The sequence below is a fragment of the Syngnathus acus genome, chromosome 24 (genome assembly GCF_901709675.1).
Source record: "Syngnathus acus chromosome 24, fSynAcu1.2, whole genome shotgun sequence".
NCBI classification, from domain to species: Eukaryota; Metazoa; Chordata; class Actinopteri; order Syngnathiformes; family Syngnathidae; genus Syngnathus; species Syngnathus acus.
Genome location: NC_051108.1, coordinates 8,333,191 through 8,355,127, shown reverse-complemented (window position 1 = coordinate 8,355,127; position 21,937 = coordinate 8,333,191). Strand labels below are relative to the sequence as shown.

The 21,937-nt window shown below is 47.4% G+C and overlaps 1 protein-coding gene across 2 annotated transcripts in view; it reads left to right on the top strand.

Moving 5' to 3' along the window:
- LOC119117707 (1-phosphatidylinositol 4,5-bisphosphate phosphodiesterase delta-3-A-like) overlaps positions 1–21,937 on the top strand; it is a 124,020-nt gene that overhangs the window by 39,849 nt on the left and 62,234 nt on the right. For both annotated transcript variants that reach the window (XM_037244154.1, XM_037244153.1), the window contains 3 exons: positions 6,863–7,064; positions 10,199–10,343; positions 15,118–15,270. In XM_037244154.1, the coding sequence (XP_037100049.1) occupies positions 6,863–7,064; positions 10,199–10,343; positions 15,118–15,270 (500 nt within the window). The remainder of the gene's footprint in view (positions 1–6,862; positions 7,065–10,198; positions 10,344–15,117; positions 15,271–21,937) is intronic.

The window sequence follows — 21,937 nt, the reverse complement described above, 5'->3', positions numbered from 1 at the left end:
CGCTAATCCGACAACACAACTACAAAGTCAAAGTCACTGCGGTCGAGGGTGTTCTGGTACCAAGTCAACATGTGGACACAGGGATGACAATTTTCCGCGGATCCGCGGATTTCCGTGTTTTTTTCCGTAGAAAGTATCACTTTTGTGAATCGTGTAAATCCGTTGAGAAATTGTTTTTATATATGTGGGGGGGTAGGGAAGCGGGCAACGTTAGCCTCGGCGACTCGCGAGCATTTGCCCGCCCGGCGCAACGGCATCTTTTGGCACATTTCAAGGCAAAATGACTTAAGCTGTGAGTACGGAAATCGGCTTGCCTCTGTAAACCTAACTCACTGGCAGCAGTGATGCGACAACATCCGCCTTATTTTCAGCACCATTTTGGCGCTACTTTCGTCACATCATTTCCACTTGTTAACTTAACTTATGCGGAGAACTAAGTGTTTTTACACCGCCACAATGTGAATTTGCGATTGGGTTTTCATCCCTTGTAGACGAGTTATTTCGTTAGATAGATCTAGGGCCGACTAGGTTTTCGCCAGCATGGCGAACGTTTTGGAGAAAAAAGACGACGATCGTGCCAGGGAAATAGACAAGTCGAACGGGATCAAGAACTGCTTCAGATGGGCATGGCTTGAGAGCAGTGTCATCGTACAACTCGGAACACAGTCCGTAACCACGTGCCTGACGGAACATATCTGTAAAGTAGATGTCCTGGGGAAGGTTTTGTGTATTTTCTGTCAAGATATGATCAGCTATGGAGGTCGCGGCGCGAGGAACATTAAGGAGCACATCGAATAAAAAAAAACACAAAGGTACATTTGTACTTTTACAAGCATGTGTGTTTAGAAAGTAACATGATGTTACATGTAAGCTAATGTTAGGCTCTTGTCATGATATCGTTAAAGAATAAATCTTCAATGATATCATCATCGGTTTAAAGTCCGCTTTCCAGGCGGCGCTGGGTTGGACTGGGTTCTCGATATGGCCTTCTTCCACCGGGAACGGTCCATGGCCATCTCGTGGTTGATGCCGAGTGCCTTCCTGTCGGCTGCCACGGTCATCTGCCAGGTCTTTTTAGGTCGGCCACTGGGTCTTGTTCCCTCTACGTTATACGACATAACTTTCTTCACCCAGTCGTTCTCGTCCTTCCTCACTACATGTCCGTACCATCGCAGTCTGCCTCTCCTCACCACATCCACTATGGCCTCCACTCCCATCTTCTTTCTCAGCTCTGCACTGGTCTTTTCCTCCCTCATTGACACACCACACATCCATCTGATCATCCTCATTTCTGCTCGGTTTAGTTTGTCTTCGTGTTCTGTTTTTAGGGCCCATGCCTCACTTCCGTACGTCATACTACTTCTGACACAGGCTGAGTACACTTGGCCTCTAATCTTCAGGGATGGGGCCTTAGATGTTAAGAAGGGCATGAGTTCCCTGAATTTCTTCCACCCGCTTCTCACCCTTGTGGTCACTGCTAGGTCCACCCCCCCATCAGCGTTAAGCATGTCTCCAAGGTAGCAGAAGCTGTCCACCACCTCGTACATCTCCCCATCTACCACGAGCCACCCTTGCTCAGCTGGGTCTGCTTGGGCGACTTCTCCCCTACACCGCTTGCATTGGAAGGTCTCACTTGCAGCTAGTAGGCTGCCTTTTACTCCGCTGCATCTTCGGTGTACCCATCTCTGGCAACCCTTGCACCGGATAGAGTTAGCTTGCACTCCCTTCCCGCAAACTCCACATGGCCATGCTCCTGACTGCGATATCACTCCCAGGCCAGCACCACCGACCATGACCTTTGATTTTGCCGCATTCACCTTCATTCCTTTCACTTCCAGGCATGTCTTCCAGGCCGCTAGCTTCCCAGCTATGTCTTCTCGACTGTGAGCCATCAATACCAGGTCATCCGCGTAGAGCAGCTCCCATGGTAGTCCACCCCTCACTTCCCTCGATACCACATCCATCACGATAGCAAACAGTAATGGGCTGAGCACTGATCCCTGGTGCACCCCTACCCTTACTTCAAACACATTACTGTCGCCAACTCCTAACAGCTGTGCAGGCCCTGCAGTAGAGAGCCATCACAGCCTTAACCAGTCCCTCTTCCACGCCCGACTTCCTTAGGGCCCACCTCACCACCTCCCTTGGCACCCTGTCGAACGCTTTTTCCAGGTCAACAAAAGCGAAGTACAACCTCTTCCTCTTCTCCTGGTGTTTCTCTTGCATCTGTCGGATGACAAAAATTGCGTCTGTTGTACCTTTACCAGGCATGAAGCCATACTGCATCTCGTCCACCTTTACCCGTGACCTCACCCTCCTTTCCAACACCCTCTCTAATAGCTTCATTCCATGCTCCAGCAGCTTTATGGCCCTGTATGACCCGCATGCGAGTGGGTCCCCCTTCCCTTTGAATAGAGGCACCAGGACGCTTCTTGTCCAGTCCTCCGGAATGTGCCCCTCAGCGATGACACTGTTACACAGGTCGGTCATCCACTGCACACCGACGTCTCCCGCTGCCTTTAGCATCTCTGCCACCACTCCAGATGGTCCAGCTGCCTTTCCATCCTCCCACTTCTGTCCGTGTGATCGGGCCACATTCACCCTCCACTTCGTCGCATCCCGCCTCTCCATCCCAGTCATTCTCCACATTCAGCAGCTTCTCCATGTACCTTCGCCATACTTCCTTCACTCCTCTGTTGTCTGTCACGATGTTGCCATCCTCATCCTTGACACAGTTTGCACCGGTCACATCACGCCTCTCCTTAACCATTTAATTCGCGATCTTGAAGAAGCTCTTTTGTCCTCTCTCACTCTCCAATTCACTTGCAAATTCTTTCCTCTTGGTCTCTTGGGCCTCCCACACTGCTGTCCGTGACGCCCTCCTTGCCTCTACATACCGCGCTCGGTCTGCCTCCCTTTTAGATTTCTTCCATACTTTATGGCACCTCCTCTTCTCATTCACCGCTCTTTCGACGCTGTCATTCCACCACCATGTCTCTCTTTGTCTTGCTTTATCCTTTGACCATCCGCACACCTCCTCTGTGGCTTCAAGCAGAGCCTTCTTCATTGCCTGCCACTTGCCATCCACACCACCCGACTCCATCATCTCCTCCACTTCTTCAGCTATATGCTCAATCTTCTCCCTAAACTCGTTTTTATTCCCTCCGCTATGTAGTATCTTGTATGTAAATCTTCAATGATATATATATGTATATATACAGTGGAGCCTCTGTTCCGAATCATGTTTTCCCATTACAAATAATGGAAAAAATGTAATCCGTTCCAAACAAAAAACCCGTCTTTTTTAAGCATTTTTTCATTTGCACATTTCTTTCCGATCACGCAACTGCAGCGCACCGCCGAACGCCCAACCGTAGCGCGTCGCCGACCGCGCAACTGCACCGCGCTGGTCGCATTATTGTGACAGAGCCGTCGCTGAAATTTAGAAAATATTTTTAAAGTCCTGATATACTTTCCAAAATTTAAGTTGACATCAGTGCGCAGGGAGCTTAATTTTGTCCGAACGCGCAACTGCAGCGCACCGCCAAACACGCAACCGTAGCGCGCTGCCGACCGCGCAACTGCACCGCGCTGGTCGCATAATTGTGACAGAGCGGTCTCTAAAATTTAGAAAATATTTTTAAAGTCCTAATGTACTTTCCCAAATTTGAGTGGACCTCAGTGCGCAGGGAGCTTAATTTGGTCCGATCGCGCAACCGCAGCGTGCCGGGGGCTCACTGTCGCATTGCTTTAGGACCGTCTTTGTGCTTTAGGATGTCTTTACTGCTCCCACTTGCTTCCTTTGGAGGCATGATTAGAGTTGATGCAATCCTCAGAGTAATGAGAACGTAATAACGAACTGAGCCAGTTGGCATGCGAGTTCTCTCGGCTCATCTCGCGAGGTTCGACAACCGAATTTCGTCCGACATCCGAAGCAAAAAAATCTAGAATTTTTCGTTCGAATACCGATTTGTTCGAGAACCGGGACGTTTGAAAACCGAGGCTCCACTGTATATATATATATACACTACCGTTCAAAAGTTTGGGGTCACAAAATTGTTTGGGTGACCCCAAACTTTTGAACGGTAGTGTAAATGTTATTATAATAAAATATTATGAATTAAATATTATAAATTATATCTTATATTTGTATAAGATTATAAAAAATCTCTGAATATAAGTATACATATATATTATAAGATTTTTTACACAGAAGATTATATATATAATCTATAAATAATTATCTAAATAAATATATACACTACCGTTCAAAAGTTTGGGGTCACCCAAACAATTTTGTGACCCCAAACCTTTGAACGGTAGTGTATGTATATGTATATACGTATATATATAAATATATACCGTATATGTATCATCGGCCCAGACCCCCGGCTACTTTTCAGTGTTTTTTCACATTTGCCATTCTCATCCTTGGTGGACACCCTTATGTTTGAACAGGGTGTTTGATATGGGTAATCCGTGATGTGCACAGACGTCCAGTAACAGAACACCACTTGGGTACAGATTAGTGGGGTGGTCGTCCCAATCACATCCCTACAGATCCCCCTGTCCTTGCCCACGTGAAGATTTGAGTCCGCCAACGATGGAGTCCCCAGCGGGAGTTCTCTCCAGCAGAATATCCAAGAACTCTAAAAAAGTGGGTACTCTAAGCTGCTGTGTGGTATATTGGCACAAACAACAGTCCCTGACTCAAAGGCAGAGGGAGGCTGCCTTCTTGTCCACTGCGGTGAACGCTAATGTACAGGCAGCAAGCCGGGGGGCAATAAATATGCCCACACCTGCTCAGTGCCTCTAACCATGGACAACTCCATAGTAGAAGAAACTCCAACCCCTCTCGAGAAGTGTGTGGAGGCGAGTCCGACTATGTCTAGTCGGAACTTGTCTGTCTCATCCACCAGCCCAGGCCCTTTTCCTGCCAGAGAGGTGACATTCCATGTCCCTAAAGCTTGTTTTTGGAGCTGGGGATCGGACCACATTTGTCTGCCAACCAGCTCACAGAGCACCCGACCGTTTCTCCCCTACCACAGGTGGTGAGCCCATGGGAGAGGGGATCCACATTGTCCGGCCACAAGGTGCTTGCCGACGAGCCCCACCTCCAGGCCTGGCTCGAGAAGGGGGTCACGGAGACCTGCGCCTGGGCAAGGGAATACGGAATTATTTTATTTTATTCATCATAAGGATTTATTTTAGCCGTGCTTTGGTTCCTCACCTCGGGCCTGTTTATGATAGGTGACACTCCAAGGGGCATAAAGCCCAGACAACCTAGCTACAAGGATCACTGGGACACGCAAACCCCTTCACCATGGAAGGTGGCCACTCACGCAGGGGATGATAGGCAGATAGGTAGGTAGGTAGGTAGGTAGGTAGGTAAGTTGGTAGGTAGGTAGGTAGGTAGGTAGGTAGGTAGGTAGGTAGGTAGGTAGGTAGGTAGGTAGGTCAGTCGGTAAGTCGATCGGTTATTGATCCCGTGGGGGAAATTTAGGTGCCATATTTTTGTTTGCTAAATATTGCGAGATGTCATTATGATCTGTGCCTTTGCATAAAATAATACCATTAATAACAACACATAACAATTGATAGGTCATTTGAGTTTTTTGTGATGTGTGCATCAGCCCGAGTACCCAAGAAGTAGCTCGCAGTTTCGAAAGAATTGATGACCCCTGCTAAACAAAACAACAACAAAAAATAGCAAACTACTACCGTATTTTCACAACCAAAGGGCGCACCGTACTAAAAGGCGCAGTCTCAGTCATGTGTGCCATTACTGTATTTAACACACACATAGGGCGCAGCGCATCATAGGGCGCATGCGTGCCATGATTTACGGTAAACAAAAGAATCTGTCACGGGAGCAAGAAAGTGAGTTCGGTTGTACTTTATTCTACTGTTTAATCATGTACTCTACTGTGCTCACATTATTGTTGATCGATATTCATACGCAAATCCATCCAAGTCCTCATCTTCTGAATCCAAATTAAACAGTTGGGTAAGTTCGCCATCTGACATGCCAATTTCCCTCGTCATTGTCTCGTTGTTGTCACGTTGCTCTTCGGCAATGACCCCGGCTTTCCAGGAAGCTTGAATTGTGCCTTGGAAGTATGTCTCTGTCTATGCGGACGTACGTATTCCTCTACGTGTCACGTCCAGTCCTCTGATTGTGCCTCGTAAGCAGACGTAAACGGAAGCAAACGGGTGCCTGTATATCACGTCTCTGTTTAGCAGAAGCCAATGGCGGTGGAGGTACGTACTTCTCTACGTGGTACATCCAGTCGTCTGATTGGTTTACCGCCCCGATCGACGTAAAACGTAATGTCCTCTGATTGGTTCATCGGATGCCTGTATATTATGTTTCTGTGTGGCAGAAGCCACACAAAACAATGGCGGCGATCGTACGTACTCCTTTACGTGACACGTCTAGTCCTGTGATTGTTTTTTTTTGTCCCGATCTACGTGGCGGAAGCCACACTAAACAATGGCGGCGACGGTACGTACTCCTCTACGTGTTACGTCTAATCCTTTGATTGTTTTTTATGTCCCGATCTACGTCTACGCCTGTATATTAGGGAAGCCACACAAAACAACTTTACAGATTTTTGAATTTTGGTCCACAAGAAAGCGCACCTTCTTAAAAAGGCGCACCTTCGTTTTTTGCTAAAAGTAAAGGCGTTTACGTGCGCCCAATGGTTGTGAAATTACGGTATTCTTCTCCTGCACATACAAATATGGTTCAAGGTGAACTACAAAAATAACGAGCATTTAAAATGGAATGGATGGAATTATATTAACACAAGCTATCTTTGTGAATTAATTGTCTGTCATGTTTGTCTTTTGCTCAATACAGCTCAGAAGAATCATTTGATGACACCCAATGGTTTTACCATGTACATGCTGTCCAAGGAGAATTCTGTGTTTGACCCAGAACATGTTCGGGTTTATCAAGACATGAAACAACCACTTGCACACTACTTCATTTCCTCTTCCCACAATACATACTTGACTAAGGATCAGCTGACTGGAGAGAGCGGAATCGAGGCATATATCCGGTAAGACGTGTTATTTAAAGCTTATATATATATAATATATATATCTATTTATTTTCATGGCACTGCTAAAACATTTTTTTTTTGTGCATATTATCACACTTAAAATGTTTCAGATCATCAATCCAATTTGAAAATTTCATAAAGACAACCCAAGTCAACACAAAATGTGATGTAAAAAAGAAGAGAGTAGGCATTTACAAGATTTTGTCAGTCCATCCTCCAACTTTGTCCGCGACCTGGGCATCCTTCCATCCTCATACCTCCATTCTTTCTCAGTGTCCGTTCTCGTTATTTTAAAAGGGCTTCCTTCACCGGTCCATCCCTCTATCCTTAGTCAATTCGATTAAAAATAAAAATAAGGTTCATCGGGAGGTGGAATATCAGAATTAGGTTGAGCAACATGGTTTTGGTCCTGGCCGTGGAACAGTGAACCAGCGCTACACCCTCTGCAGGGTCCTTAAGGGTGCATGCAAGTTGGTCTAACCAGTCTACATGTGTTGTGTGGACTTGGAGGTGTTCGACCGTATTCCCCAGAGAGTTCTGTGGGGGGTGCTTCGGGAGTATGTGACACCAAACACCTTAATAAGGTCGGTTCACTCCCTATATAACCGTTGTAAAGGTTTGGTCTGCATTTCTGACGGGAAGTCAGATTTGTTCCAATTGAGGGTTGGACTCCTCCAAGGTTTTCCTTTGTCACTGATTCCATTTATAACCTTTATGGACAAATTTCCAAGCCGCCGCCAAGGCATTAAGTGGATTCACACTGCATTCAGTCCTGGTGTCACCAGAGATACAGTCAGCCCTGAACAGAGTGGTCTTACATCTGTTCAATTAACCTTTGTGGGGCCTTGATAACTCTCCCAGTCCTTCTTAACCCACTGGGTTTATCACACTGATTTGGTGAAAACGCTGATTCCTCAGCAGAGTGGGCCGCCACAGAGGTGTCCGGGGGACTGCTTCCACCCCCTTGACGCATTTCCGGCTCCATTTGATGCACGTGCAGTAAATGTCTCCTATTTCTCATATGACCTGGGCACCACATTGTCCAGCTGGAAGCTGTTAAAGACATCGATAGCTTCAGCTCCCACCACCGTCAAAAGGAGCGCGACCTTCCGTTCGTCGTCATCCTCCGCGGCCTTGATCGCAGTGAGATACAGCGTGAAGCGCTGCCTGAAACGCCACCATTGGTCCTCCACGTTACCAGTCAGCCTCAGTTTGCTGGGAGGGTTTCAGCTGCTCCATCTCCAACCAAAACACCCACCGAGCCACTTGCACTCGCCGCAACGCTAACATGCCAACACAAGGTAGCCTTAGCTTTAGCTCCGTGGGACGCGACGACAGCGAATCCTCGTCCCGCGACTCACAACAGTGTAGGCAAGGTCCGTGCACTCCTGTTACAATGTGTTGTTTTGTGGTAGTGATGAAAGGTCACTTGGTAATATTGAAACACTCAGCTTTGTTTCAGCTTCTTAATCACAACTCTGCAGTCATACTCGCGCACTCAACTCTCGCTTTCTGATTCCGCCTACTCCCCATCACATGACCCTCTTTTCCGGACATAGCAAAATGCCACAACATGGATCATTCAAGATTCAAGATTCAAGAGTTTTTTATTCGCCATGGACTACCTGACGGCCAGATCTCAATATGTGCGCATGGAGGACTGTGGGGAGCAGCATAGGAGGACCGCAGGGCACGGTGCTCTCTTCTTTCCTGTTCACCGTGTACAGTTTGGACTTCCTTTACAATGCTGAGTCCCGTCATGTGCAGACGTGTTCGGATGACATTGCTCGATTGTTGGTTGTATCAGGGATGGACGGTAGGAGGAGTACAGAAGCCTGGTCCAGCACTTCATAGTTAATGTGACTCTAACCACCTGCACCGTAACACAACCAAGACCGGAGAACTGGTGGTGGACTTCAGGAAGCCAAGGCCTCGTCCAGAACCTGTGACCATCAACGGGGTCTGTATGGAAGTCGTACAGATCTTGAAGTGTTTGCTGGACGACAAACTGGACTGGTCTGCTCACGTGGACACTTTGTGCAGGAAAGGACAATGCCGCACTTCCTCAGGCAGCTGGCAAACTTCAATGTCTGCAGTGTGATGCTACGGATATTTTATTAATCTGTTGTGTGGAGAGTGCCCTCTCTTTTGCGGTAGCGTACTGGGGGTAGCATCAAGAAGAGGAATGCATCCTGCCTGGACAAACTGCTGAGGAAGGCGGGTTCTGTTGTGGGCAGAGAGCTGCCTGGTCTGACATCTGTGGCAGATCAATGGGCTCTGGCTAGGCTGCTGTGCATCATGGCCAAGCCCATCAACCCACTGCATAGCACCATCTCTAAGCAGAGGAGTAGCTTCAGTGACAGGCTACTGACGCCGTCCTGCTCCACGGATAGATCATTTCTCCGTGAGACTTTTTAAGTCATGGATCATGGACAGGCTTCTGGGTTAATATTTGACATATGTAACATGATTGATGTTTATTGTTTGTCTGTTCATTTATTTATACTATATATGACTGGTGCATGACATTCTTAAGAATCTTCTACATATCTGTTATGCTCTTTTTTTATTCTCTCTTTAATGTGCCTGCTCTTGGGTATGGATACTGCCATACACTGAATTTCTCTCTGGGATCGATAAAGTACCTACCTACCCTACCTACCCACCTACCTACAAACCTACCTACCCAACCCCACTGACCCACCTACCTACCCACGTACCTAACCTTCCCACCTACCCACCCATCCAGTTTTTATGTGTATCTATGTGGCAGACTGCTGTCACACGCATGCGCATGTAGTACTATGAGCAGATGCAGCCAGAGTATAAAAAAAAAACATACTGGGGAATACAGATACAGAGCGAGGTAAAACTTATTTTTGCGAGGAGACCTTTTTGTTTATGGTAAACTTAGCAAATAGCCTTGCGGGCTGTGGGGGCGGGACTGCAGCATACAACAACACAGCCAGCTTTCTTAACTCTATCTTGTGAGTGTCAACCAGGAGTAGATGTCCTCCTGTATTGCATTATACTTTTGAAATGTACAGATTTTGATAAACTGCAAAATAAAATCTAAAGGCACATTTCATTAGTTATACTAGTAACTTAGTAAGATGCCTGTTTTATTTTAGAGCCCTGAAACATGGTTGTCGTTGTGTGGAGTTGGACTGTTGGGATGGAGATAAAGGACAGCCAGTAATCTACCATGGCTACACTCTCACCTCCAAAGTGTCTTTTGTTGAAGTCATAGAGACAATCAATGAATATGCATTTAAGGTAAGGGCAAAACACTAACACTAATACTAATACTTGGTAAAACAATGCTGGGTTTGTTAAAAAGGCTCATAAAGGACAAAAAGGCTCATAAAGGACAAACCAAACAGTGGCAACGGTGGACTGTTTGGTTTGTCCTTTTATATATATACATATATATATATATATATATATATATATATATATATATACATATATATATATATATATATATATATATGTATATATATATACATATATATATATATGTGTGTGTGTAGATAATCAATGAATAACATCAAATGAAATAGAAGCTGCGCTACACTCAAGTCTTTTGGTTGTTAGAAATGAATCCTTCTACAGTGACATATATATATATACACCGTATTTTCCGCACTATTAGGCGCACTTAAAAACTTTAAATTTACTCAAAAAACCACAGCGAGCCTTATAATGCAGAGCGCCTTATATATGGAACAATTGATGAATTTGTTGATCCACACTGGTTGTACACAGCGCTCTGCCAAAATGTTTCAGTACGTTTTAGTACGACTAGTAAATTACGAAGGTCGCATCGCTTCCCAGTATTACGGCAACCGTGGTCAGGGGGCGTCACTGAATAGCTGTTGTACCCGCGAGGCTATTTCATTTCAAAATAGGCTGTTCCGTTAATGTTTCGAGTACGTTTACGGATCATTATCCAACGGAATCATAAATAAGCAGCACCAATGTGTTAAATCAGTCTTTAGTCAGTTCCGATCATTTTTACGGGAGAAAGTTTGAGAAACGGGATTGTTTACAGGGGGCCGCCATGACACTTTGCTGAGGCTCATGGGAGTCTGCGAGCTGAGGCTTGTGGGAGTTTGCGGGTGGCTAATGCTATAATGATAGCTGCTATACGCACGAGGCTATTTCATTTCAAAATAGGTTGCTCCGTTAATGTTTCGAGTAAATTTACGGATCGATATGGAAGGGAAACATAAGTAAGCAGTACCAATGTGTTAGATCGAACTTTAGTCGCTTCCGATCACTTTTATAGGAGATAGTTTGAGAAACGCGATTGTTTACTGAGGGCTCATTGGTTACTGGCTAGTGGATGCATACCACAACCCTAGTCAACCTCAGCTTGATGCAGTATAGCTTCTATTTTATGCGCCTTTTAATCCGGTGCGCCATATATATGAAATCATTTCTAAAATAAAAAAATTCAATGAGGGTGCACCTTATAATCCAGTGCGCTTTATGGCGGTATATATATATATATATATCCATCCATCCATCCATCCATCCATAACCATCTTCTTTCGCTTATACGGGGTCGAGTCGTGGAGACAGCAGCTTTAGGAGAGACGCCCACACTTCCCTCTCCTGAGCTCATCCTGGGGGATCCCAAGGCGTTCCCAGGCCAGCTGAGTGACATAATCTCTCCAGCGCGTCCTGGGTTGTCCACTAGTGGGGAGGGACATGCTCGGAACTCCTCCCTGGTTCCTCTCCCTACTGACTCACAACGTCCCGAGTCAAGGTCAGCAGCACGTCATCTCCACTGTAAACAGTGTTGATGGTGCACTTCATCCCCCTCCTGAAGTCCAGAAGTCATTCTCCATGGCCTCGCCGAACTCCTCCCATGCCCGGATTTTTGCCTCAGCAACTGCCAAGCCGCGTTCCGCTTGCCCATCCGGTACCTGTCGGCTGCCTCCGGAGTCCCACAGGCCAAAACGGCCCAAAAGGGCTCCTTCACCTTGACGGTATCTCTGACCGCCAGTGTCCACCAGCGGGTTGCGGAGTTGCCGCCACGACAGGCCACCTTACAGCCACAGCTCCGGTCGGCTGCCTCAACAATGGAGGCACGGAACATGGTCCACTCAGACTCAATGTCCCCCGCCTCCTCTGGAATGTGGGAAAAGCTCTGCTGGAGGTGGGAGTTGAAGCTCTTTCTGACAAAGGATTCTGCTAGACGTTGCCAGGAGACCCTCACAGTGCATATGGGTCTGTCAGGTCGGACCTGCATCTTCCACCACCATTGGAGCCAACCCACCAACAGGTGGTGATCAATTGACTCTCTTCACCAGTGTCCACCACATGTGGCCGCAAATCCGATGACACGACTACAAAGTCGATCATCGAACTGCGGCCTAGGGTGTCCTGGTGCTAGGTGCACACATAGACACCCCTATGCTTGAACATTGTGTTCATTATGGACAATCCATGTCGAGCACAGAAGTCCAACAATAGAACACCGCTCGGGTTCTGATCTGGGGGAGGGTGTTCCTCCCAGTCACGCCCTTCCAGGTCTCATTGTCATTGCCCAGTCAGGACCCATCCCCCCACCCGAAGGCGGAGGAAGGCTACCCTTTTGTTCACTGGGTTGAACCCCAATGTGCAGGCGCCCAGCCAGGGGGCAATAAATATGCCCACACCTGCTCGACACCTCTCACCGTGGGCAACTCCAGAGTGGAAGAGAGTCCAGCCCCTCTCGAGAGGGCTTGTACCAGAACCCAAACTGTGTGTGGAGGCAAGTCCGACTATGTCTAGTCGTAACCTTTCTGCCTCGCACACCATCTCAGGCTTCTTTCCTGCCAGAGAGGTGACATTCCATGTCCCAAGAGCCAGCTTCTGTAGCTGGGGATCGGACCGCCAAGGTCTCCGCCTTTGGCCGCCGCCCAGCTCAATTGGCACCCGACCCCTTTGGCGCCTCCCACAGGTAGTGAGCCCATGTGAAGGGGGACCCGACCCACGTTTCCTTTTCGGGCTGTGCTGGGGCGCATGGGCAAAGGCGCTTCCCATTGACCCCCAGTTCCAGGCCTGGCTCCAGAGGGGGGCCCCGGTGATCCACGTTTGGGCAAAGAAAAATGCAATCCATTTATGTATGTATGTATGTGTGTGTGTATATATATATATATATATATATATATATATATATATATATATATATATATATATATATATATATGTACACAGTGGAGCCTCGGTTTTCAAACATCCCGGTACGGATATCGGACGAAATTCGGTTGTCGAACCTTGCGAGATGAGCCAAGAGGACCCGCATGCCGACTGACTCCGTTCGTTATTACGTTCTCGTTACTCTGAGGATTTCATCAACTCTAATCATGCCTCCAAAGGAAGCAAGTGGGAGCAGTAAAGCCATCCTAAAACACAAAGACGCTCCTAAAGCAATGCGACACTGAGCACCCGGCGCGCTGCGGTTGCGTGATCGGACCAAATTAAGCTCCCTGCGCACTGAGGTCCACTCAAATTCAGGTTCACCTAAATTTTGGAAAGTACATTAGGACTTTAAAAATATTTTCTCATATTTTAGCGACCGCTCTGTCGCAATAATGCGACCAGCGCGGTGCAGTTGCGTGGTCGGCGGCGCGCAACGGTTGTGCGTTCGGCGGTGCGCTGCAGTTACGCGATCGTAAAAAATTAAGGTCCTATATATGTATATATATATATATATATATATAGTAGGTTTATCCATCCATTTTTTGTACCGCTCTGTCCCCACGGGGGTCGCGGGCGTGCACTGCCACATTTTCTGGAGTTCTGGCGGTGCGAGGTCGGTCGGTTGATTTTCGTTTCAATGCTGATCCACTGGGTTTGAAGTTAGTGACCCATAACAAGATCGTGCTTCGAGCAGGTACTGGATCGTGTCTACCAAGTCTGAAGCGCAAACGGAACGCTCATTGTGTTGCAGTTACAGATTCGTTCTTGATAAACGTTTCCACAATGATGCTCACCAATTCATGTTAGCAACTGAAATGAAACAAAATAACATTATTCGAAAACGAAACGAAAATGAAATGAAACGAAACAAAACATGTATGTACTTATATATGTACTACATATACGTGTATGTACTTTTCGAAAATAAAAGAAAACTTTTTTGTTTCTTTAATTCATCTGCACTTTATTAATGTCAGGAAATGAGTTGAGCCAGGGCGACCAAATGCAGCTTGGACCAGGGTTTAGTGAAGGGAAAAGGGAGTTAGAAGGGAGGAAGGTGGGCAACGAAGACACAGACGGGATAGAGACTCACGGCCAGCAAACAGACAGACCGACCGACAGACAGAAGTCCACTTGGACAAGGATAAAATTCTGACCGTGAGCCTCCAGACAAGACCGGTAGGAAACCAGACGACAGGAACACCGGGCGCGGACAGGAACCGAAAACAACAATAGATACCAACCAGGAGGAACACACGGGCAGAGTTTAAATACACAAAGTAACAAGAGGAAGCAGGTGACAGACATTACGGTAACGAAAGGGGTGTGGCTGAGGGAAGTTGCCGGCCGAGCGTGCTCTGGCACGGCACGTGACAATTAAATCTACAAATGTGTCAGAACATTTTGCTGAACCCTGTATGTGTATATACATACGTATACGGCAGCACGGTGGCCACTGGTTAGCGTGCACGCCCGCCTCACAGTTAGGAGGGTATGGGTTCAATTCCACCTTCGGCTTTCGCTGTGTGGAGTTTGCATGTTCTACCTGTGCCCGCGTGGCTTTTCTCCGGGTGCTCCGGTTTCCTCCAACATTCCAAAAACAGTGTGCCCTGCGATTGGCTGGTAACCAGTTCAGGTGTCCCCTGTTTACTGCCCGATGACTGCTGGGATAGGTACCAGGACGCCCACGACCCCCGTGAGGACAAGCAGTTGTAGGGCAGTAGGTGGGGGACACCCTGAACCGGTTCCCAGCCAGGGTACAGTGTGAAGCACTTTTGAATTGCATTTTCTATAACTTACTGCTTTTTATGTTTCTTCTGATCTTTGATTTCCCACTATACATATCATGATTTAGGCATCGGCATACCCTCTCATCCTTTCCTTGGAGAACCACTGCTCCGTGGAGCAGCAGTCAGTGATGGCTCGACACCTGCAGAGCATCCTTGGAGACAAACTGCTTACCAAGCCCATCGATGGCCTCGATTCCAACACCCTGCCTTCACCGGAAGTATGTTATGTAGCTGAAAAAAGGCCAAGTTGAAAATCCAATGCTATACATTAAATGTAGTATAAAGCTGTATAAATTCAAAGCTAAATCAGGTGTCAGCAAGCCATTTTGACCGTCTGTCTTCAGGGCAAAAAAACCCCACTGGTAGCCACAAAACCTTTTTGATATCATAGGTGCAGATAACACTCAATAAAAATAATGTTTAAAAATAATAGAATGTCCAATTACCAATAAATCCTCCTTCTTTTCTTTTTCTTTTCCTTTCGGCTTTTCCCCTCAGGGGTCGCCACAGCGAACCATTTCACCCTATCCTGTGAATCCTTTTCTTTCACCTGTCAAACGCGCACTTTATTATAGTGGCACCGGCTCCCCAGTAACGGGTTCAATAAGCCGGGGGTGAAGGGACTCGTCCGTAGCTGACCACCCGAGTTAAATTAATTCTACTAGAATCAATCTAATTTCTTTACGACGCCAATCCTTTTTAAGTCATCCGACGCGTGAGCCGAGTAACTCTATTCGAGGCGAGTCGTCGATATGACCGCGCCGTAATGATGGCTCCCTTCGGTTGTTTGATGCTGGTATTACGTTACGGATATTTTTTAGATGTCTTTGTTAAGACCTCAAGGATTCGTTAATTTACTAGAGCGCCCTCGCTCTAGCTGAACTCAAGATAACTACTTCGAACCAGATCTGACAATTCCTGATGTTAAGGAGTAATGCTGTCTTCACTTTAAAAAGAATTGAACGGATTTAAAGAATGACTATGATAGGGAAATAAAGACAATTTAAAGTTGTAATTACCGCATATAAAACCATGCTCGACATAGTTAATACGAAATAATCGATAACCGAATTAAGGCTTAAGAAGAGATTTAATGAATAAGCCAGAAAAAGACTTACAAGTCGAAAAAAACAAAAAACAAGACTCACCCACACAGAACAAAAGAGGAGACTAAAGGTCTAAAATCCTATTTGGTTGAACAAGTCGAGTGATCGGCTCTCCTTTGTTCCAAAATCCGAATTCTGTTTAAAAAAGAGGAAAGGTCTGGCCGTGAGGAGCCTAGCCTAAAAAGTAAAATTGGCGACTTCTCCTTTCTGCCCCCGCGGCTGTCTCTTCTGCCTTCCTCGAAGCTTAAAATTTGACAAAGTCCAATTCGAAGACTCTGGAAATTCATCTTAGTAGATTTTGGTTCAATCTGAAAAAGAATGCAAAGTCCATCTTCGTTCTTTTAGTCCGGGCAGCGACACGGCCATCGCCGTGTTTTCGGAGAAGCGCCGCCCCGACTGGGGAGGAGGAGCGCGCCGTTCTGTGTCCGGGCCTCATATTTATATGCTTCTGGCATTACCTCATCGGAATTACCTCATCGGAATTACCCCACCGGAATACGTGGGTGCACCTCGGTTGTCCTGGCAACCTTGCTTCAAGCAGCAATCACCCTTAATAGGTGTTTCCTGTTTTGCTCGTTCCGGCATTACCTCATCGGAATTACCTCACCGGAATACGTGGGTGTACCTCGGTTGTCCTGGCAACCTTGCTTCAAGCAGCAATCACCCTTAATTGGTGTTTCCTGTTTTGCTCGTTCCGGCATTACCTCATCAGAATTACCTCACCGGAATTACCCCACCGGAATACGTGGGTGCCCCTCGGTTGTCTTGGCAACCTTGCTTCAAGCAGCAATCACCCTTAATAGGTGTTTCCTGTTTTGCTCGTTCCGGCATTACCTCATCAGAATTACCTCACCGGAATTACCCCACCGGAATACGTGGGTGCCCCTCGGTTGTCTTGGCAACCTTGCTTCAAGCAGCAATCACCCTTAATAGGTGTTTCCTGTTTTGCTCGTTCTGGCATTTAGTATATAGCCCTTAATGTCTCCTCTTCAACTTAATACATTCAGGTATGGATGGAACACCAATGTTAAATACAGGTTGGACAAAACATTGCAACATGAATCACATATATCTTGTCACATAATAGTACTTAACACAATAATGGGTTCCTCCAACTTAAACACATATATGGATATTGCTCAAGCTGTTACATCTTAAAATTATGGCATAGCAAACTCTTATTCCAAAATTGTGCGTTGCTACGTGTTTGAACAGGTCGTGTCCTCCCAATTGCTAACAATGTAATTGATTAGATTTGTTAATTTCCATCCGGTCACCCCTATGTCAAGCTTTAACACCATCTCCTGGTGAAATATTGAACTACGACATGTTTTGGGATAGCCAATGTGCCTGGGCCAAATTCAATACCTAATTTTACACCATCTGTACCACCATGCCACTCGACACCCCCTCCTCGAATTCTGGGACAGGCAACATAACCCCCCACCACAGTTGGGAGCCTCTCTGGCATCTCGTCCTCGGAAAAACAAAAAATTATATGTCCACAACTTCTCCAGTAGAGGAATCAGGGAGTAGTTCGTCGGGCGGGCTGAGACAGCCCTATCCCGCAAGCCACTCCAGGGTCCGAAGCAAACGCTTCACGCAGTCCTGAATGAACACGCCGCCGTGACGGACGCTGATGTCGTCGTTGCTGCCGTTGCCATTGTTGTCGATGTTGTCGTTGACGTCGTCGTTGAAGTCCCCCTCAGTGATGGCTTGAAGAAGAAGCCGTCACCGGACCAATGTCCAAGGCAAGGTCCTCCGCGCCGAGGGGAGGGTCACACAGCCACGACAGGAGCAGCATCGGGTCCCTCTACTCGGGTGTAGAAGTCTTTGGACACAGGACGATGAGCCAGGCTAACAGCCACACACCGGCCACACTGCCAGCGGGACGTGAAGCATCGTGAACCGTCCAGGTGGCCCTAAGCCATGTGAACCGGAGGCCAGATGGTGCGACAGGATATCACTCTGTCTCAAAACGAGGGCAACCCATGGTCTCGGTGGGCCATGGGACGTCTCGAGTTGCGTTACTGAAGTCATCAGGTCAGAGTAGCCACCCCATGTAAGGCGCTCCACTCAGCCTGCTCTCCTTGCTTGACATTAGGGGCAAGCCATTTAAGGACGGCGGGGATGTGGGAAAGCCACAGCTCACCACAACCGCCCTTCCGACCGTCCAGGCTAAATTCGACAGATTCAATCTACTAAGAATGCACCTGGGTGCATTCAAAACACGTACTTGTCTGAAACACATAGACGCACAAGTTTAAAACATAGAACGGTCAATCCCTCCGCATGGCAGAGGGACTGGCCGGTAGGTGTTTATCGCTCACATTTGCTCCCAAAATAAAACACAAAAATAAAATGGAAGTCGCTATTACAAAACTTTGCAACATTACACTTTGACACTCCCTGACAAACGCCTTCCTAGACAGGCTTTGAGGAGCCCTGTTAAGGAGACGTTTACAATTTGAAAAGGAGGAAGTTGTCCTTACCAACTCCTTCAACATTATAGAATCAGGACTTATGCTATCGAATTCTTTTTGACACTCTCCCATGCCTTCCTAGACAGGCTTTTTGGAGCCCTGTTAAGAAGACGTTTACAATTTAAAAAAGGGGAGGAAGTTGGGGCCGGGGATTCAAATTCCTCCAGTATTTCCCTTTTTGTTTTTTGCAATAATTGCTGAATTTAGTCTTGGGTAACCGGACACACTAGGCATTGCTGTACCATTGTGCTTGACTCTCCCCCTCCTAGAAGAGAAACTTCTTCGAACAAATTTATCCTCCACTTACATTTGCAAATCAAATCTAATGTAAGATTAGCAAAGTTGGCCGGTGCGTTAAAACTACCAAATTTACCTGTCTAAATTTGCACCATTTGTTTCCCCCCCCCACTCCATGTTACATGACACGGCCCCTTTGGATTGAGAACCAGGTAATAAATCACCCCGTCCCCAACCCACTTCATGAGCTAATCAGTCATTTCATCGTCGGAGATATTCACAACCTCAGCGGTCGTAGATGTAGGGCGGGCCGTTGTCCGATCCCCCTGTCTGGCGATCTCTGCAAGGGCGTTGATCAGGCGGGACAAGCGGTCAGAAGGGTCGTCGTCGTCTCTCTGAGCTTCCAACGAGAGGACTCTCAGCAGCGGAGGTGTCGAAATCCCAGTTGCAGTACTCACGGCGTCATCCTCATCGTCCGCCTCATCTCCGTGCCAATCGCGAGCCCCGACGTCGTCTTCAGACACAGACGGAGTTCCCAGCGAGGAGCCAGCATGTGAAATGGGGGGGATGTCGCCGCCTGAGCCAGGACTCTCACTCTGACGGATGCCGCCAGGAGCTGGACGCTCCAAGCACTCATCGCAGGGTACTCCACACTCAACGAAGGACCCATTTAGGGACCAATGTCCAAAACAGCGGCCCCGACGTGCAGGCCGGACAAGTCCCACCGGGGCTCTGTTGGGCTGCTCCAACCCTTGAGGCGAGCCGCGTCCTGTACGCGGGGTGGTGTAAAAGTCAGCAGACAGCAGCCGGTGAACCGGACTCACGGTCAAGCAGCGGCCACACTGTGAATGTGATGTGACGCATCGGGCGCCGTTCTGTTGGCGCCACGCCATGTGGGTTGCCTCCGAAGCACCGATGTCGTCTTCCTCCTGGAGGCCTGGGTCTTCACTTCAGACTCCTTCCACTTGACAACGACGCTCACAAATGCTCACACGGTGTTTCGTCGTCCCTGTTCCAATAAAAAGAGTCACATCGCCTAGGGACACAGCCCCGTGTGGCTCTTCTCAGCAGGTCCAGGGCCCGACCGGCCATTTTTCCGTTCGGTTTTCTTCGTATGATATCCGCACCTTTGCATGCGGCCAAACACACCAAGGCGGGGACAGCTAAGTTGTCAGCTGTAATCTGGGTCTTTTGGTTACATCTTAGTTCGAATCGGGTCAGCTGGCAATGGTTTCAACTGCTCACCCTCTGGATTTTATTCTTCTAGCGTCTTGATCACGCTCACGATTCCTGTCGGCGTCGGCTCTTCTCACAGCTTCCAGCCCTTTATGTCTTGACAAGGAGTCCACAAGCACACCTCTTGTGCTGTCAACTCACATGGGTCCAGCGACATACTGGCCCCCATGGCACAGTGCTTGAAAGTCAATCCGTCTGTTCGCTGTCCTCTGCGACCTTGCACAGTTCATGCAAGGCAGCACGAATTGCACTTTCGGAAATCCAGAGCTCCAGCTTCTCCAACTCCTTCCGTGGAGGCACGGCTCCTCCGTGCCCTATGGCTTCATGTACGGTCGTTACCACATTCTTCACGGACTCCCATATGGGACCACTTTCCGCGAGGGGTCTTGTCCCATTTCTCAACTCCTACAACTATAATTATCCTTTCTTGGACGTATCGATGAACCTTCATTCTTCCAGCAGGCCCCCTCCTAGGGCCCATCCGGTCTTCCTTTCACACCCCCGTAGTCATGTTCTTCCCAAATGGCCAGAATGTCTATGAGGGCTTCTTCTTCACCATAACGGCTGTCGGTTATGACTCCCTGCGTGTCTGTTCACAACCTCAAACAGTCTTTCCAGCATTGTGGGAGCAACGTCTCTTGCCTGTGCGTCACCGGGCGTTCTTCCCCAACGTCGGTAACTCCTCTTAGGGATGAAGCCCCAATGGGCTTTCAGGTCTCCATCCTTTCTTGCTCCGTCTCTTTTCGCAGTGTCTGCTTCTGCGGGCCTGTCTGCAACTCGCTTCCTTTTGACATCTCATCAGTCTTGTGTGTGTGTGTTTGTGTGCTGGACACATGCATATAGCTTTCTTTTTGTGGCAATTGGACTGCCTCCACAACATTTTTTGCTGGCAAATCTTCTTCAGTCACTTTTCAATAATCTCCTGATTGTTCACAGCAAGAATGTTTATAAGTTTGAAGAAAGAAAAAAAAGAAAAACTTCAAAAATGTTCAGCTTCTTCTAAGTCAGCCGGCCTCAGAGGTCTTACTCAAGGCTGTCTACAGTTCCCTTTTTCGAGACAGCTGTTTCCTCTTTTTCCTCTCTCAAAGATTCCGATAACTCACTTCCTCAATCAACTAGTTCTCATGACTTTAAGATTGAAATGTCTTTATTTCATAATTTTGCTTCATCCAATTTCAGACAGAATGCTCTCTGTCTTAAAAAAAGGAAAAAAAAAAAAAAAAAAAAAATTTTCTATTAGGGCTAGACCAGTTCCTGTAAACAACTAATCCCCCCACTTTCTTTTTTTTTTTTTTTCTTCCATTTCGCGGTGCAAACCAGACAAGCTACAGCCCAGCAAATTCTTCAGTGCACCATTATAGCCAATTTCGTCTTACAACACATAACACCGACAGACAACATACAAACACACAAGCAACGCAGCGCAAATGTCATCTTCTCCCCGAGCACACTCAGCCCCCACCGGCCAAACGGCCTGCTCTGCTCTTCCTCTTTAGCTTTTTTCTTTTTTTCTTCATTCTCTAATACTCCTTCCTCAAAAAGCGCACACACTACACAGCGAGGCGCCGCTCCCATGCCGGCTCTACTATGTATTTAGCAAACTCTGGAGGCCAGCTTCGCTTCACAAGCCGCCTCCAAAAAATAGTTGTAGGTTCGAGCTGTCTCCTTTCGAAGCCTTCCCGTGTGCACTCGGAATAGGAACGATACAGCTCTTAGTTACTCAACGGCGCCTTTTGCGTCGCCTCTACTCAGAACACCAATTCGAGAACTCCTGCCTCGCTATTTGATGCTCTCAACGGCGGGATGCACTTCCTGCGTTACAA